The sequence below is a fragment of the Patiria miniata genome, unplaced genomic scaffold, assembly GCF_015706575.1.
Source record: "Patiria miniata isolate m_02_andy unplaced genomic scaffold, ASM1570657v1 HiC_scaffold_14, whole genome shotgun sequence".
In the NCBI taxonomy this organism is placed as follows: Eukaryota; Metazoa; Echinodermata; class Asteroidea; order Valvatida; family Asterinidae; genus Patiria; species Patiria miniata.
Genome location: NW_024037052.1, coordinates 4,026,898 through 4,046,654, shown reverse-complemented (window position 1 = coordinate 4,046,654; position 19,757 = coordinate 4,026,898). Strand labels below are relative to the sequence as shown.

At 42.1% G+C, this 19,757-nt stretch overlaps 1 protein-coding gene across 1 annotated transcript in view; it reads right to left on the bottom strand.

Moving 5' to 3' along the window:
• Window positions 1-1,881: 1,881 nt before the first annotated feature.
• LOC119721919 (poly [ADP-ribose] polymerase 1-like) overlaps window positions 1,882-19,757 on the bottom strand; it is a 31,805-nt gene continuing 13,929 nt past the window's right edge. The window contains exons 12-23 of the mRNA XM_038191871.1: window positions 19,349-19,453; window positions 17,800-17,926; window positions 16,246-16,450; window positions 15,525-15,647; window positions 12,439-12,522; window positions 11,614-11,739; window positions 10,603-10,734; window positions 9,145-9,243; window positions 8,588-8,740; window positions 4,393-4,579; window positions 3,559-3,676; window positions 1,882-2,038 (exon numbers count right to left, since the gene is read on the bottom strand). Coding sequence (XP_038047799.1) covers window positions 1,972-2,038; window positions 3,559-3,676; window positions 4,393-4,579; window positions 8,588-8,740; window positions 9,145-9,243; window positions 10,603-10,734; window positions 11,614-11,739; window positions 12,439-12,522; window positions 15,525-15,647; window positions 16,246-16,450; window positions 17,800-17,926; window positions 19,349-19,453 — 1,526 coding nt within the window. The 3' untranslated portion in view covers window positions 1,882-1,971. The remainder of the gene's footprint in view (window positions 2,039-3,558; window positions 3,677-4,392; window positions 4,580-8,587; window positions 8,741-9,144; window positions 9,244-10,602; window positions 10,735-11,613; window positions 11,740-12,438; window positions 12,523-15,524; window positions 15,648-16,245; window positions 16,451-17,799; window positions 17,927-19,348; window positions 19,454-19,757) is intronic.

The window sequence follows — 19,757 nt, the reverse complement described above, 5'->3', positions numbered from 1 at the left end:
AAATTATGTTTTTTTTGTGTTTGGCATTCCTCACTTAACACTTCCATAATGTACTTATCAGTAGTAAAATGCTTCCTTTTTCGAATCAGATTCAATTTATATTGCACTTCCGGTAACACCGGAAGTAAAGGTCAAGCGGTTTTGTGCCCGGGAATAAGAAATGTTGCTCAAGGTACCGTCTACAGCCTCACGAAAACACGAACTCGATACCAATAATTTGGTTCAAGAGATATAGCTCAAACTATTTTGTCAAAATGTGCCCTTAAATCGCTTGTAATTTGATACCTGATGACGTCATGATTACGTAACAAAATTTATAACATCTTCGTCTCATGGTACAAGTTCACGCTAGGTTTTATGATCATCCGGTAAACAGTTCGGAAGAAATTTAGCTTTGTTTAGATTTCGGGCTTATGTCTGCATTTTGAATTCACCTAACTTTGACCTTCTGATTGACCCGGAAGTAAAGGTCAAGCGAGTTTACAAAAAAAATGTTAATCAATTCATGGTCTATCTGATTACAAGGTGTGAACATAATTGATCGTTTTGTTGAAGAGTTATAGGTGAAAAAAGTTGGTCATTTTTCTGCTAAAATCGTTTGTAATTTAACATCCGATGACGTCATCAAAACGTCAGGTAATATGCACCACTCGGGACGAGGGTCGATACAAATTGAAAGTTTCAAGTTGATATCATAAACCGTTTAGGAGAAAACCTGCGGAGAATTCTTGTCTGAAAAAAAACCCATTTATCAGAAAAATTCTAAACAGTGGTCGGGTTGTGCCCGACCACTCAATTAAAACAATAAAGATTCACACAAAAGCACTTTTTAGTTTTTACTCGCGGTTTTCTGTTTCTACTTGGATAAAGGGTATTGGATAGGGCAAAATCACCAAAAAAACGTTCGGCAAAATAATATTTACAACGCAACTAGCTTACCGTTAAATGTTGAATTTTAGCTACTGAATCACATGTATACATGTAATTATTCAAAGAATATTATTCAAAGATATTCGAAATCAAAATTTCAGAAATGTATATGCTTTTCATGACGTTACACCAAATTAGCATTAACAAGAAATAAAACTGGACAAAATTGGCAGATCTAAAATTTCTGACAGCTTCTAAAGAAAATCGGGCAACGAATACACTAATCTTAAGCTCTTATTCAGTATTTCGTTTTCCTCACTTATGTAAACGTAATATGTTGTTTTTTGACAATTAAATACCTTTCTTTGATCATGAACGAAAGAAGCGAAAATCTCATTATTGGTGCCATTTTCTGCGGGCAGCTCATTTCCAGGATAAGTCGATATAATTCACAACACTGGGTTTTTGAATTATTCAAAACAAGACTTTGCAAAATCAATTTGCAAGAGGCTGTGTGACTTCGATCAATTCTTAAACCAGAACGATGAGATCCTGAAACGTAACCAAAAAAACATTTCCAACAATTATTAACAGGAAGGTCCATACCGTGGAAAACAAATGCGTCTTTTGAATTGACAAATAAAATGCTATCCTTAAAACCAAACATAGGTAGTCCTCTCACTTTGCGATACGGGCCTACAAAAAAAATGTAGTGTTTATTATAAAAAAAAACGTACATACCTAATGCATGCGACTCAGCTGAAACCAATGCAGAACAAAGGGCCAGTGAGTATAACATAAACAGAATACCAAGAGTATCTGGAAGCAATGAGGAGGGCGCCATTCCCGGCGCGGATCCTGAGTGTGGGGGGGGGGGGGGGGGGGGGGCAACAAAAGTGTTGATGATCGTCGGATTTAAACAGCGCCTCCATTGAAAGTATGGTACGAACCCCCCCCCCCCCCCCCCCACCCCCATATTGATTTTACGGAGGCGAAGTGTCGGGAGGGGAAAAAAAACCTGTGTACATTTCAGCATTGTTTTGGCTGATGAAACCCCCTCCCCTGCAAAAAAATCCAGGATCCGCCCCCTCATTCAACATATTAGGCGCAGAAATGCATTTTGATAAGATACTTCATGCGGATCTGTGCCACGTCGTACACGATGTATCTGGTTGGAGGACAAACGCTCAGGAAAAAGAAAGACAACACAGGACACTGTGAAATGCCTAGACGGGTCTTTCAATTGGACATGTGATTCCAACGTCAGCGAATCTAAAATTTTACCATGAAGATTGTTTCTGAATGTTTGACAACAGAGGTTGTGCTTCTTCTTTGACATGAGACATAATTTGCGACCATTTTTAAAGTCGCATTTGGTCCCTTTCGTAATTTTGAATATAAACAATTCATTATATTACAGGTTTTCCCGGCCAATTTCCTAAAATGTTCATTCACTTCTGAAAATCGGTCATTCGTTTTCGTCTGAACTTGAGAATCGCTCTGAACACGCCTTTCATCTTCGCTACCAGAGCATTCGATTCCATTTCAGTTCAATCAATTTAGTGATTGAGCAGCATCTTTCGTTTATGTCCATTCAGATTCGTTTACAAGACTTCTTTTTCGCTTTTAGAGGGCGATTTCAATCATTCACCATTCTATTTCACTTTTAATCAAATGCCATCGGCATCAGATACAATAAAGGTTTTCCTATTCATTAACCGTCAGTCAAATTAGCTGTAGGCCTACCTGAATTCAATTTAGAAAAGGTATGCTTGCGTAAATGAATGCACAGGTAACGTAATTGGCCGTCTGTTTCTGAAAACCGAATGCACGGACAATGAAAACGATTGAACTTTCGTTGAATTGAAATGGGATTAAAGACGTGATGAATGACCGATTTCAGGAAATTAACATTTCAGGAAATTGGCCGGGAAAACCTATAATTATATCTTGTATGCCCGATAATAAATAAAACAATAAATAAAATGAATAACTGATTGAACTGAAAGGAAATCGAATGCTGTGGTAGCGAAAATGAAACGCGTGTTCAAAGCGATTTTCAAATTCAGACGAAATTGAATGACCGAATTTCAGAAGTGAATGAACATGTTAGGAAATTGGCCGAAAAACTCATATTAAATTCGTTTATTTACTAATCTGCTTCAGTATCACGATTTACGCGACAGTCGTATCTTCTCTTGCACAGTCAACGGAAACACAAATGTATTGTATTGGGAACAACACAATCAAGTGGGTTTTTAATTAGGCATCGAGAGTATGCAGCAAAGGTGGATTTGCGGAAATAAAAAAGCAACTTCCAGTTTATCTCAGACTTGTGTTAGCAGTGCAGTCGCTGTGTGGACCTCATAAAGGTGTCCGCACAATGCAGTTAAAATGTTCTGTATTTTTGTACTGATCCACACAACGTTTTTCACTTTAAGACAAAACATATGGGCATTGTAGCGTTATGGCATCAAGTTGCAAAATAAAGTACAGCATTCTAGAAAATCACGGTCTAAACTCAGTCGACATGGCAACGTTTTGAAAAAAGGGTCTTCTCATAACTTTTCGCGAATAAAAGAATATTTACGAGTTTCAGCATGAGAAATAAGCATGTGTGGTCGGTACAGGAGTAGACGAACACCCACAAAAACATCACATGATCTAATTCGTTCGTACAAAGGATACTCATTGTATTGCAGACTGATGTCCGACACATCGGATGCTACTGGCTGTCCCGTTGGCACAATGATTCCATTTTCAATGACCAACTGACCAGAGGGGTCTGGACAAGTCTTGCCTTGACCTGATGTAAAAGATTTTTGTTGGGGGGGGGGGGGAAGAAAATGTGAAAATAAGCCTCATCTGGATTCCACGCACATATTTACCCCAAACAGGGGCCTAGCAAATGTAGTTGTAGAGGTATGACGATACTCCCCCAGTAATGTTTATAGTTGGCATTTAGAGCCTCATATTTGGCATATCAACCGCTAAATTAATCACTTTGGGAATAATACATTATATAAAAATGTTGTCCAGTGATCCCACATTGAAAACCTGTTAAAATGCAGAGGCATTCCAACATGGAAGAAGAGAGAATCGGGAAAATATGTTATTTTGAGCTTTTAGGGGAAACTAAAAGGACCAGTTGCCACTATCCTTAAACACTTTTGCAATTAACTACCCCCTCCAGAAATATGTGAATCATGCATGATCATCATCAACGTTTTGATAAGGCCTGCATTAAATGACATTGTGCTTTATGCAAAAAGTCTCAGAGGAGCTTCACAGTTATTACCCCTGTTCATCAGGCCATGAGACCAGTTTCTCTGCAGCTTTTTGAGATTAGCGCATTCTGGCCTTTGCCCTCACAGGTACCCATACTCGGTTATTGCGGGAAAGTGTCTTGCACAAGACCCCAAGACCCATACGTTCCTCGTCGTCACTCTGAACCCAAGTTTGGTTGGTTATTATCCCTTTTTAATTTGAGGCACCCTCAATCAAGAAATCGGACAGGATTACCCTTGGTACTGTGCTTGTCAGCCGGCAGCTGTGTGATGTAAGATGACTCTTTCAGCTCGTGCATGTTTCCAACAGCGACCTCACATAGCAGCATCAGGCCAGTCGAGTTGACGCCAGTGGTACAATAGTTGGCGCTCTTCGACACCATATCGGCAAAGTACACGCCCTTTCCAAACATGTAGCCAGTCTGATGGTCAAATATCAGAAGAGTAAGGATTAGTAAAAAGTTTTTTTTAGTAAAAAGTGTTCATACTTGGCACGTGTTATCGGGTCAAAACTAAGTTAATAAGCTTAATTTTACAGTCAAAACGAACTTACCCCATATCAGGTTTTCCGTCATGCATAAATGACCATATTTTACAAGTTTCATGAATTCCAACCAATTGGCACACTGTTTTAGACCCCATATTCTGTGGGAGCCTACAAGGCAGAGGACTGAGAGACCGAGTAAAACTTTTCTGGTGAAATTTACTGCCACCGACCGAAACTAGGCCGACAAGATGTCTTAGAATGAAATCCACACAATTGAATAAATCAAGTTTTCACCCGGATTTCCACAGGATTGATTTTTTCCCCAGAGTATCTAATCAAAATTTAGACTGATTTTCACTCTAAATCGTCTATTCCCTAAAGTTTAACGCAGAGGAAATTGAATACACCACGAAACCATGTGTCGCCAGTCCAAGCGCAAGCAGAAGCCCCCATCCCATCCACCGCACCACCACCACTATACAGGACAGGCAACTGCAATCTCGAGTCCCTGTGCTCCGTTGATGACACCTTGGCAACCGGTGTCCATGCATTTGCACTCGAGCTACACATCTACAGTGAGTTCTGTGATGCGTGGGAGAAGCGGGCATCCGACCCTCAGCCATTCGTTGATGTCTCTATTCGGGCCATCCCATCTGACACCTGTGCTCTTGGCTTCGCCACGTCCCGCCTCAGCTCCACCCCTCCAGTTTCCGATATGGCCGACACTGGATGCCAGTCATGCGTCGCTGGGACAAAACTTCAGCCAAGTTGGGTCTGGAGAGGCACCACTTAATCCCAGTCACCATGAAAATGACTGCTGCCAAAAACCACGGCATCAGCATCGCAGGCGCATTTGTCCTACGGGTCTCTGGGACCTCCACCTAAGGAGATGCACGTGAGACTCTTCAGTTAGTTTACCTCACTGACTCCTCTGACAGACTATTTTTTATCGACGCAGGCTTGCGTCACCCATTGGCACACCCGTTACTTTGTGCCACAAGATGATGATTTGCGCAAAGGAGTCAGGCAAGCCCAGAAGGACAGTCGACCTCCAGCCACTCAATCGTCTTGCCTTTCGCGAGGCTCACAACACCCAGTCACCCTTCAACCAAGCACGCGTGGTCCCGCCCCACACGCGCGAGACCATTTTTGACGCAGGAACGACTATCACAGCATCGCTCTAGATGAAGAGGACCGCCATCTCACAACATCCACCACTCAATGGGGTCGCTATCGATAACGCGTCGCCCCGCAAGGGTACATTGCCTCAGGGGACGGTACAGCCGCCGCTTTGATGAGATCGTTGCCGACATCCCACACAAGACCACAAGGGTGGATAATACACTGATGTGGCCTGACACTATTGAGGAATCATTCCTCAAGGCTATCGAATGGCTCGACATCTGTGGCCGCAATGGTAACACCCTAAACCCCTCCAAGTTCTCGTTCGCCAAGACTTCCGTCGAGTTTGCTGGCTTCGAGATTACCCCGACCTTTGTACGCCCCTGCCCTCGCTACCTCGATGCCATCCAGAACTTTCCCACGCCATGCAACATCACTGATGTTCGAAGCTGGTTCGGCCTAGTTAACCAGGTCTCCTACGCCTTTGCCGCGGCAAAACGGATGCTGCCCTATCGCGAACTCCTCAACCCCGTAACCCGTTTCTCATGGACGGACCAACTGAACCGCCTTTTCGAGGAGTCAAAATCCCTGATCATTGGTGAGATCTACAAGGGGTGGAGATTTTTGACAAGACAAAGCTGACCTGCCTCGCCACTGACTGGAGCAAAAAAGGGCATTGGGTTCTGGCTACTCCAGAAGCACTGCAGCTGCCCCTCCTCCAAGCCCTTTTGCTGCAAGACTGGCTGGAAGATCACACTCATCGGGAGTTGCTTCACTTCAGGGGCAGAGTCCCGCTATGCCCCAGTGGAGGGGGAGGCACTGGCAGTTGTTGATGAACTGGACAAGGCAAGCCACTTTGTCCTCGGCTGCTCTGACCTCATTGTTGCCGTGGATCACAAGCCCCTCCTAATGGTGTTCGGCGACCGGTCCCTCAACGGCCAGATCACCCAGTCTGGGCTGCCACATGACTTCCTTGCCGCGCTCCGTACCCACAGCCAGAACACCACTCAGATCAACACCCCGGCATCCTTGCAGCCCACGGAAGTGATCACGTCAATTACATGGGATGATGTACTCCTCGCCACCGCCAGCGACCCCTCAATTTATAGATTGCTCTAGGTCATCGTGGATGGCTTCCCTGAGCTCAGAGGCGATCTCCCCCTTCACTCCGCCAGCATCACCACTTTCGTGATGGCTAGCTAACCACTTTCGATGGGGTAGTCCTCTACAATGATCGCATAGTCATCCCACCATCCCTTCGCAACCGGGTGCTTCAGGCCTTAATTGCACTCAGCCCAACAGGGCGTCTCACAGATGTGCTCATGGGCAGAGTCCTCATTGTTTTTTCTGGCCAGGCATGACACCAGCTATCACAGAGATGCGAGCGAGTTGTTCATCCTGCAACCGCATGGCACCTTCACAGCCAGGTGCACCACCTACCTCTCCCATTTAACCGGCCTACCCATTCCAATGCGTTGCGGCTGACTACTTCCACAACCGAGGCCAGAACTACTTCGTGGCTGTAGACCGATACAGTAACTGGCTAATCGTGGAGAAAGCTGCCAACGGCTCTGCCGGACTCATTGCGGCCTTGCGCCTCATCTTCGTCACGTACGGCATCAGCGATGAGTTAACATCAGATGGTGGCCCAAAGTTCAAGTCCAGACAGATGGCAACACTCTTACGCTGTTGGGACGTGCACCACCGCATGTCGTCTTCCCCCACTGATCATTCGGGACTGTGTCCACATCCAAAACCAAACCGCCCCAAACCCCACTGAGTGGGACAAGACTGGCATTGTGGTCGAGGTGCGCCAGTTCGACCAGTATGTTGTACTTTGTGTGAGTGGACGGCTCTGGACGTGTCACACAGCGCAACAGGAAATTCCTGCATAAGTACGTACCTGTCATACCCCGTGCGACATTGGCCATGGCGCCTGGCCAGATGACAGCCTTGATTCCACCAGCCCAGATGGCCAACCTGCATCGCCGCCCTCTACCAAACTTCAGCCGTTCCACACCAATCCTCCAAACACCAAGGAGAACTCACCTGGTGCAGCAACGACACCACCAGCCACCCCGACACCATCTCCAACTACCACCCACCCACCCACAGCCATCCCAGAGCCCAACAGCCACTGGCCCCATTCCCCGACCTCTACGGGCCCTCATGTCGCACAATGCCCCAGGCCTCAAGGGGCAGCCCATCCCCACCATGGAGCCTCAACCTGCAGCCTCCTCACCTCACTCAACCGCCCCTACCACGCGTCGCTCAACTCGACAGATCAAACCACCAACATGGTTGAGCAATGGGGACTTTGTCAAGAAATGACTTCCGTATCAGTCTTTGTCACTCACCTCCAAAGACGTGGGAGGGCATAGAGAACTGTAACTTCGCCATTTACATATTAACGTTACCTGTTGGTATTACTTTGTATCTTTTGTTGCAGACACTGTTGTCATTGCTTGAAAACCAATAAACCACCGTTGGAAAGCAATTAGTGGCATACTTATTTAAATTGCATATACGTAAATATAATAATCATAAGAAAACCAATGTCGCATGTATATATGTTCTGCAACACTTCAAGGGAGGGTAAGGATTGATAGGAACGAGTGGGTTTTTTGAGAAACTGAAGTGCCAGATTCAAAACAGACCGTAACGTTCTAACGCTGAATCAATGGATAATGACATAATTTGAAGTTTGTCAAGCGAGGGAATCAAAAACATGAGGTGGGAGCCGGAACCTGAAGCCAGAGGCTAAGTTGCAGTTGCATAAACCCCTAAAGAAACGTTTGAATAATACGGTATATAAACAAACCTTTGGGGCTTCTGGTGGTGCAATGCGGAGGCCCTGAGACAGGATGCCACAGAAGTTGGATAGTCTGGAGCCGTGCCACAGCAGCATTCGGTTGTGCATGCTCGCGAACGGTTGAAAGCGCAAGAATTCGCCCTCACGATCCAATCGAAAAACCTCGCACGAAAGGGAAAGTAAATCATTATGTGCATGGACACATTATCAAAGCAAACTACTACACACATCGGCGGAAGGGTTAATCAAGTGTCTACCCAGAATTCCTCAATGAAGTTATCAGCTTGTAATCAGTGCTAATAGTATAATTACATGAACATAATCTTCAGTAGTTGCTCAGCCACTGAAATTTGAATTTGGAGAACACCTTTAAAGCTTCAATTTTCTGTAGAACACCTAAAAATCTGCTATGTCTTACTTAACAATTGCCATAAGTATTTATACTGCCTTGTCCAATTCTGAAATTTAGTGGAGTGATAAAGAAAATGAGTAGTTTTTATTTAATGTGCCTACTTTGTTCCAAGCTCCGTACAAGTCAAGCGCGTTTGAGTGATCACATATCTTACCTCTTCCACTTTGAGTTGGTAGGAGTCGTGTGTGGCACCGTGGGTATTCTTCGTGTATGTCTCAATCATCTTGAACTCATCACTGTGTTTCGGGACTACCTACATAAGCGAAGGAATAACGATATAAAATGCTCAGGAGTCATGTACATAACAGCGCACCACCAAGCGTTTGCTTATCACCCGTCCACCGTGTCCATAATGGTGCCGCTCAAACACAAACGAATTTAACTTGAAGCATCGCTTATAAAACTCGTTGTGCTTTACAGAAAAAAATAATTTGAATCATACACAGTGAACATGGCAAAGATGCGCCTGTTTAATTCCTCACTGCTCCTCAAATATTTGCTCGTACCCCCGCCCTGCAAACAGGGCGCTTGGACGGGCTGATTAGCTTCACATAATCTTGTGCATGAAGTGGGGATGGCATTCTGAGTAATTTATTATGACCCATGAAAACACATAAAAATGCACGCATTCCATAACGGATGTGATTTCTTTTTCATTGCGGACTGTGTGGAAAATTTTTGAGTGTCGCATGACCCAGCTTCGTGAATGCGAAACGGAACCTGAACCGGTGACGGGAATTGAAAATGTACAAAACAGATAAGTTTTACAGATTTTTCTAGATTATTACGCTTTTCAAAGAAAAACAACTTGTATGAATAGGAATAAATGAGTGGTGGCTCAGTCTTAACAGCCGTTTAAAATTTCGCAGGGTCGTGGCCATGATGAATTGCCAGTCACAGGTCACGCAAAATCTATCGAATGAGAGCGTAAATTCATCAGCCCTTCCCAGCGTCCTGTTTGCTGGGCAGGGGGTACGAGCGAAAAACAAATACGGCTTGGTGCTAATTAACTCTTGGGGCGCACTTAAGGGTCACTATATGGACAGAAGCTTCAACCTACATCTTGTCATTCGCTTCAGCCGAATTTCGAAAAGCCCCTATTCTTTCTATTGATTCCATTTTCGTCATATTAACAGGACGACCTCCAATACAACTATACCTTCCACCTCGAGTTAACATTGCACTCATTTCTTGGATTTAGAACGTACCGTCAATGACGTGTAAAAATAAAACAAATGTCAACATATAATGTTGCACTTCAGCCTTCAAAAATAAGACAGCTGACCTTGCAGCCCAGGTTTCACAGAAGCTGCATGCGATCTTCTTTACAGATATCTTTTACATAGGATGAAATGAAGGGTACGTGTATACACATTCGGATTCCACTTGAGATGAGCGTCTGGCTTTCAGGCAGCCGTGAATCACACCAGAACTGTAGTTGAGTCCATCGCAAGTCCCTTCACAGGTCAGTTACAAGTCAGTCTACTAGTCCAATCGCAAGTAACAAAGAATTTGAGTAGCTTATGATTGCCTTGGGACTACATGACTTGCGATTAACGTGTGATCTACTCGTGACCGATTTATGACAATTGGACCACATCCCTTTGTGTACCTCCATGGCGCATCTGAGTTTCGCGTAGTGGACATCCACGGGATTTGTCCTCGGAGAGTACTCGCCAGTAGATACCAAGAGGTTGTATGCCGCCTCTATCTCCAGGAGATTATCCAACATTTTTGTCTTTTCCTTTAAATAAAATATATACGATATTAAGTAAGGGTGAGTCTCGACCAACATTTTAATACAGTCACCTAATGTCATCATTATGCAATCACATCTTTTTCGGACTCAAACGACACGAATGAAATTCGACAAAGACATTCGTGCGTTATTTATTGTTGTATCACATTTTTGTGATTAATTTGTGATTGAATCGGTCACAAAGTCTGGTCTGAACACGTATAATGCTTGAAACTTCTGTAATGACAACCACTAAGAGCAACCGTGGAATATCAGCTGCCCATGGCCAATTTTTGCAGGTGTGTCTACTTTGGCATTCTGATTCAGAAACAGCTTTCCAGTTACAAAGATACTCTGGATACAAGGATTGTTCACCTTAGGTTTCTAAATCTTATACTCGGTGATGTCGTCAAGACTTTTCAAGAGACAATTAGTTAAATAACAATATCTTTATTATCTTACATTAAAGAATATTTTCACTCTTTGGTACAAAAATAAAATGTTTTTAGAGCCATAAATCTTGTCGAGATCTCATCGATACCTTCTGAAGACCTTTCAGAGATCCGCTTATTCGATGCGTTTACATTCAAACGAACCCACTGATTCGTACATTGAAAGACCAAGCATTTCATGTGCAGCACTCATTCACGTTGACTGAAATTAAATAATAATATCATCATGCGTATTTACAAGGCGCACGTATCCACCAGAACTGGTGCTCAAGGCGCTATATCATTAATGGGATATTCCATTACAGTGAACACGTGGGTCAGATCTCTGAAAAAGGGCTCGCCCACATGTGTAAAAGGTTTGCGGTAATACCCATTGAGATTGTGAAGTGAACGGGCCCTAACGAAGACTAAAGTGCCAATGAACACAATCCACCTGTATAACTTCCAGGGTGTCCAGGAGGGGGATGGACTTGAAGCCGAGGTTATGGGGGATGAAAGTGTAGAATCTGTTGGTTGCATCCAGTATGGCGCTCCGACTAGCATCACCAGTCTCGATCAACTACAAAGATTAAAGGCATAAGAATGAAGCATGAAGTAGATCATGAAATGGTCCATCCAGGATGAGTCCCAAGCGAGGGCTCCACTGGCCGGGGCGCTACTACCCTCTAAATGTAACAAAGTTTAAAAAAATAAAAAATAAAAAAACACTCGAATTTAACCCGCATGTAGTTCATTAAAAAGAGTGGAAGGTCATTCAACAAGTAGAGTGGTTTTTCACTACATATGGGCCATGGTAAAAAAAAAACGTTACCCAAGAAGATGCAACCTTAAATCTAAAAGAGTGGAAACCCAATTGGAAAGATTAGCCCCACTAAACTAAACTTGTTTTTCACTCTTTTAAATTTAGAGAGTAATGAAAATACGATGTTCATTGCCACGTTTTATTGACCTTTTCGTGCGCTTTATTTTGTGAAATTTCCTTATAATTCAAATCAAAAGAAAGACCTTGGGCATCTTTATTTCACCTTTTTTCTGTGCTTTTTTCGTCCTTTTTGAGGGGGGAGGGCTCCAGTCGGGAGGTAAGCTTCCAATGAGGTGTCACTAACATTATACCACAATATAGATCCCACAGCTTATGTGCATCTTGTAAAATTTCAACAAACAAACTAGGGTAGTAGGGAACTAATTAGCCTGGTGGCAAACTGATTAACAGTTATGCATATCAAACCGAGATCAATCTTTCTATAAAGCTGCTCACCGTCTGAAGTTCTGTCAGCACCGAGTACGCGTTCTGTATCTGGGGCTTAGATAGCTTCCCGAGAGGCATTTTGTTCAGGTCGATCTAGCGAGAGACAGAGAAGAAATTCCATTATTTGGTTTTGGTTCTGAAACAATACGATTTCAGGCGGAGATTTTTCTCATGGGGCGACCACTTCTATCTTCTGTCTGCGGAATGTTTCTGTAACTTGATCAATGTGTGCTTTTCCAGGTAACTGTTAAAGTATGGGCCATTTTTGTCGAGTTCCCTGAATGTATTTCATTAATTGTTAACTGTTGAATGGGATGGCGCCTCACTATTTATTGCAGGCATAATGCCCAATGCATAATGGCTTTAAACATTAGGGAATGTTGAATTACAAATGTTAAATTATTCGTTGAAGCAGTTCTCTTCGCAAGTTTCAAAAAATCAAGATTTTACCTAACTTTCAATTCAATATAGCAGACTCATGAATAAGCCCCATACACGCAGGCCCGGATTTGAGGGCCTACGAAATATTCGGGGGCGCGCCAACGAAATATTTGAGGGCCTACGAAAATACTGTTGTGTGCCATAAACCACATACACCCACACATGTTTACGTTACATACCTAGTGTGGACATTCCCTTGGTTTCGTGAAGTTAAGAAAAGCCTCTTAAAAAAACTCATTTATCTTTCACTGTGAAAACACTGTCAATCCAATTGTTTATCTGTATTTCCTTAAGTGTGTCTCTTCATTTTGCCACAGAAAAACCTATCCAAAAAGTCTCTTACCCAAAAATGCCTCTAAAACTGTTTTCCAGAAATGGGGAAACACTGTGTGGACTTGCCCACGTCCACACAACGTCGCCGCTACCTGGTTTATGTGGACCTCTTTTGTTTGGAAGTCCACACAGTAAATGTAATGCCTACCCACACGCACACACAAGTGTGTATTTGCCTGCAATCGAGGACCCCCTATTGTCCCTCTTTTGTTTGTATTTTAGGAAGACCTCCCATATTTTTTGTACACGAATCCAAGTTTGTGACCTCTCGGGAATTGGGGACCCTATTGTCCTCTATTGTTCAACGTCTCGTAATGAATGCAGTGAAAAATTCATGTTTGTTTCTGGTATAAATCGAGGATTTTCTTTTATGGTGTACATCGAGAATTTTCTATTGTTCTTCTTCTCACTTTCCTTTGCTTGTACTCTTTACTTTTTTGCTCACATTGGTTTTGTACACATTTTGCAACCGTGGAGTCCTCGATTTGGTTTCTGTCCTCGATTCATTGATGAGGTTGCACGTGTGTGTGCTCGATTTTTACACAATACACACGCACAAGTGTATAATCCTCTGCAATCGAGGACCCCTATTATCCCTCTTTCGTTACCCTAATTTTTAAGGAAGACCTTTAATGTGTTCTGTACATGATCGTCAATTGCTGACCTCCGGGAATTGTGGACCCTATTGTCCTCTAATGTTCAACGTCCCCTATTGAATACATGAGCATACTCACACACAAACTTCCCGTCTCACAAAATTTCCGATTTCAGCAACTGACGCTGATGTTGCTGCATGTACATGTATATTAGTATACAGGGTGAGTAAAAAAAACGAAACCCAAATGTTGGGACCATTGTTTTAGTGAAGTTCCGTATGTAGCACTTTTAAAATCTAGGATATGAAAGCTCAATTCGTAAGCTTTCTTTAAGTACAAGAATCATTCAAATCACTTATGTACTTTGAAGTTACAGAATTTTAAACACAACCACCGTTTTAAGGTTCTGTCCACGGATCACAAAAAAGTTCAGTGTTCTTTCATCAAAACGAAAACAAATCACATAGGAATGTGTGTGAATTGTTTTCGTTTTGCTATAAGAACGCACACCATATTTTGTGATCCGTGGACAGCACTTTAAAACGGTGATTGTGTTTAAAATGCTGTAGCTTAAAAAGTACATGAGTGATTTGAATAATTCTTGTACTAAAAAAAGCTTATAAATTGGGCTTGTATGTCTTAGATTTTGGAAGTGCTACATGCAGTACTTCAATCAAACGATATTTCCGACATTTGGGTTTCGTTTTTACTCACCTTGTTCAAGTTATTTTGTCGGTCTATAGCACGATGCCCATGGCTTTTAGATCTACCAGTGTGGCCTGGATAGCTTAGTAACAGCATCAATGTGAAATTGGTGCCGGTGCCTATGGCAGAGTATGCCTACGGAACACTAGTGCCTAGGGCCTACACGCAACACTTTATCTGCCAGACCCAGTAAACGTGGCCCTAAAAATGGTATACCTGCAGTATGGCAAATGCCGGCTAAATTCCTTCTCTTCACAGCATTGAACTTCATTTTCACACTTGACTGTTGGTAGATACTCTAATGAACAGTGTTGTATACTTATTTGTGTGGGGAATTAGCGAAAACCATTGATGCGCTCCATACTAATGTTGTTATTATATGCGCTCCATACTTCTTCAGCCCCACGAAATGTATACATTTGCCACAAATGTATACATTCGGGACGCGCACGCAAAAAACAGCTACACGTTAGTCAGGTCGACTAACAACTGCAGGCCGTGATGTAGGCCATTTCTCATTGTCGGGCTACATGCACGTTTTCAAGCCTTTCGAGGAGCCTAGATCACTGGTTTTCAACTGAGCTGTAATCAACTGAGCTGTAATCCAATCAAGAAATTCAACTGAGCTGTGATTCAACTTAGCTGTAATCCAATCAAGAAATATCCTTTTTTGAACCTGATACTGGGGTATGTATCTGTACTACATTATTTTAGAAATGTAATTCTTAAAATGGAAACTTTAATTAATACAAAATTATGTAATGTGCCCTAGCTCGTTAAGTTGTTTACGAATTGTAATATCACGGTTCTTATTTTACTGCATCGTTACTGAGACTTAAACACCTTTTGTGAGGGCACTACACAATAAATAAAGAAAGAAGAGATTTTGGAGTGTAAGCGTTGTCATCCGTGTTTTAATTAACCGGCGAGGCCTGCCGACGAGGCGACCATATGATGTGTGGCTTCACCGCTACATTTGTATATATACTTCTCTCGCTTTATAAATGCGATTGCTCTTACCTCAAATTCAGCCATGGCAATTTTGAACAAATTTATGTCACAGATGAGTTTCATCAAGTGTTGAATTTCAGAAGGCAGCCGGGATCCTCGAAAGGCTTCGATGTCTTCCTCTCTGGGAACGACCTGGAAAAAATATTTCACGTTGAATTGTGTTGCAAAATTGGGCAATTCACCCAAACGCCCGGTACACAAATTATTACACGCACACTCAAAATAATTTGTATCCTATTGGAGACATTCCTTTGTTCTCGTGTACTAAAGTTTTTCGAGTTTGAAAGTGTAATTTAAAAATGCTCTTATTTTAACCAGAATGAATTTCCTTGGCTGAAATTTGGACTTAACATTCCTTTTCTAAAACTCTTCTATTTGCGACGGATCAACATAGCTTGGAAAATTCCTAGTTTTTGAGTAAATCCATATATCTATTTCGTAAAAACCTTGTGGAAACAATCTTTTGTTTCCTATTGTACACACGTCTCCACACCCATACAGGTTTGAGAGCACTGGACTGTGTGTGGTCATAGAATAAGCCTTCGTAAAGATGTGTCTTTCGTATATAATTATGGAGGCATGGATATATTCTTATGAAGCACATTCAAAGGAGTTTAACAAGGATATTTTATATGTGGACTTCACTAGTTGCAAATCCCCTCCCCCACACCTGTAGTAAATATATCAACAATAAGGATAAAACATTAATTCAGAAGAATAAAGAACATACAGCTTCTCTGTAATCTATGTCGACGGGGAAGAACTTGCCCGGGACTTTCTCAAACTTCTCGCTGCCAAACTGGTTGCCGGTTTTCTGAAAGTACGTCTCCTTAAACTTCTTCTGTGCGTGCGATTTGGCTTCTCCAAATTCCCACAGTCGGTTCCCGCCACTCTCTGTACCGACCCGCCCCCAGGCCCGGAACAACCAGTACGTGCTGACAAAGAGTGATGAGAAGTGAAGGTAAAGGGTAACATAAAATGCTCCGATATCAATGCATCAACTGATCAATTTTTGCGGAAATGTGAATGAAAACAGCGAATCCACATTTTAGGCCCCATTTCATTCATATTCATACACAGAATGGCACCTAATCAAGAAAAACGAACTTCCTATGTGAATAATTTTGTATTGGCCTATACAATTCATGCTTAAGCATCTGCTACAGTGGGATTTGTTATCACTCTCCAATCTTACCCAGCTATCGTTTCCAATAATATAAACTACACAAGTAGTCACTGCATGTATTTATGAAGCTACTACATATTCTAGCTACGACCTGTGGCGGGGGCATTTCCCCCCCCCCCCTCAACATTTTTACAACAAATATATTATTATTATTGTATTTTCTTCGCTGCTAAGATTCGTCAAATGTGGACACATTTTGGACCAATTCAAGCATTATAAACACTGGTACTTAAAGCCCAAACATGCCACACATAATTATAGTATGCAGCCAACGTCTTTGTACATTTGTTATACACCATTCTGCGGTTTGACACATTTCTCATTCATAAAAACGACTACACTGCTAAGTTGCTCTAGCTGCATATTTCCGGACCCCTGATGATGGGCATGCGCGCGCGTACACGGGCTGACGATTATATTTTGACTGCCCCCCAGAAACATATAGTTCCTTACCCCTCAATTCCCCCCCCCCCCCCAACTTTTCCCAATACAGAGTTTGGCACCGCCAAGGGCTTCGACTCTATTTTCCTGCTGATGCCGGTCAAGTGCCAGAAACTCCTAATCTAAACCACATTTGGCATTCCAACACAGCGCCCTCAGTGAGCAATGCACAGATCCAATAAGTATGACTGGGTGCATTATAAAGGTGTAACCTTGTTTTAAAATTCCCATAGACACTAGTGCTAAATGCCCATACTTCAAAATTCTTTTTAAAATACTCAGAACTCTCACAGGTATTTAAGATGTACAGAAAAATGATGATCAACATGTCATCTTTCGTTTGCTTTTCATTTTTTGGTAGGTTGACCATTGACTTTTCGAAAAATTTTCGCCCAAAGAAGACGACCCCTATTTTCCCCAAAGCGGAACAGTAGCCATCTTGAAAAACGATCCCTAGACAACATCGCAAAATAGCGCCACTTTCGAGTCAAATTGCATCCAAATTTGAAGCCCTAAGTCCAGCCAGAGGTTCATCGTCATATTCTTCAATTCCCCAATTTTATGGCTCTCAGAACTCTCTAATATAGAATATTTTGAGGGTATAACTTTTGTTCATGCGCTCGGTGGATGGACTTAGGCCTATCTACAGGTATTTACCCAAAATAACTCTCTAGTAGTTGAATCTTGTAGTAGGTGTTCGATCCCGTTATCGCATCGGCCACGCCTAAGGTAGCATTGAACAACTGGCCGTCTTCATTTAGAATGTGGGTTTCGTTTGCCAGTCCTGTAGAGCATAAAAAAAAAGCTAGGTGATAATTTGTATTCATAGATACCTAATACAGTTTACCCATTCCTCTTGGTCGAGTGCCCGTTACGTGGCCGGTCTTAAAAGGATGAAAAAGACACGGCTGGCTGGACTTCAAACACTTTACCAGGGTCACATGAAATTTGGACTCCCATGAAATCCAGTGCCTTTTACCGTTTCACATTCCTCACATAGGCATGCGCAATATTACCAGTGAATCGTATCTCAAAGCCCGAAATTCACACTACAACAGCCCAGCTTCGTTCTGCGCCACATCGCGCAGTTCGCGCGACGCGCGCGCCAATCTCCTTATACGGTAAGGAGTTGTAGGAAATGATTTTTTCTTGATCGAAAAGGTATTTATGAAGGGGAATCAATGTGTCCTTGGTCGGTATTAAACACTTTGTTTAAGACCGGTTAGAGTCAGGAGTGCTGATGATCCCATTGAGCTTCCAACCGGTCTGAAACAGAATTTTTAATTCCCATAGTATAGTACGTCAAAGTTGCACCTTCGTCCGGAGGTCACCAACAATAGTCTTTCATTGTATTTCATAACTGTGACCAGTCAAAGTCACGGTGACTAAAAAAAACCCCAAGTTTAGACAAAACGTCAACGTAAAAATTATACTACATCATTAATACATGTGGGCCTCGTTAATGTCTAATCAGGGCTTACGCTATTTTCAAACTTACACCCTATCCAAGCTTTTGGTGGAGAAAAAAGAACACGTTATATTACTGGAATGGCAACGGCTAGATTTATGAGGACCAAAATGTTGTACCCTATCATTTCCTTTGCGTGGTAATTAAAAAAGGGGAAACTTGCAAGGTTAAGTTGCATGAGCCTTCACATTTACTGTTTAACGATATTTCCAAATATCATTTTGTGGTAAACTTGATTTCATATATACCAAACAAGCCACACAAAATAATTGATGTGTTGAGAGGAACATTTGAACCAACTGACGAATGTAATATCCGCCCCCCCAAAAAAAAAGAAGAAGAAGCTAGGGATGTATTATTACAATCAAAGAAAACCATGTAATATAGGCTTAAAAGTTTGATTACAGAGTTCACTTCCATTTTTTTTTTACTTCCAAATGTGACGTTCGGGAAATTTACAATTACGTTTCCTCGGATGATTTTCTTGGCTTCCATTTAGGCTAAACGCTGGAAGTAATCATTTCAGGAAATTGTCAATATATTATGTTATTTTTTTGGGCGCAAATTGAGAAATTGGGCCAGCGCTTTGCAGCAATACAAACTGAACTAAGTGCCCTGAAGTATACTCAATAACATGCCGAATTCACAATCATGCCAAGCTAGTCGTTTGAAGTTTAGTTACTATCTTTTCACTGAATCAATTTTGAATTATTTTGTAAGGCATTATATTGAACTAACCAGTGTGGGGATCAACAGCCGCTGCGGCACCTCCCTTCCACTGCTTATTTCCCACGCCTCCTGCAACATCCTTGACGTTGGAATACTTTCTCTTCTTATAATAACCTATTTGTAAATTTAATAGAAACAATTAGTTCATTCATGTATTTAAAGCAAGATAGATTGTACCATATTTTCTCTGTGCACTTCTTTTTTTCTTTTGAAACAACATAGATGTTAGGTAGGCTGAAAAACAATTAAAGTTTCATCTGAAGTGGCTAAAAATATACATTTTTAGATAACAGGGAAAACGTAATGCACAGTGATTTTAGAATTTCGCAAGCTCTTTCACGTGAGATGGGACCACTTTTTTGAGATCCTTATTTTCTTTGGATCCAAACTATTTTTGATGGAATAACTTACTTTACAG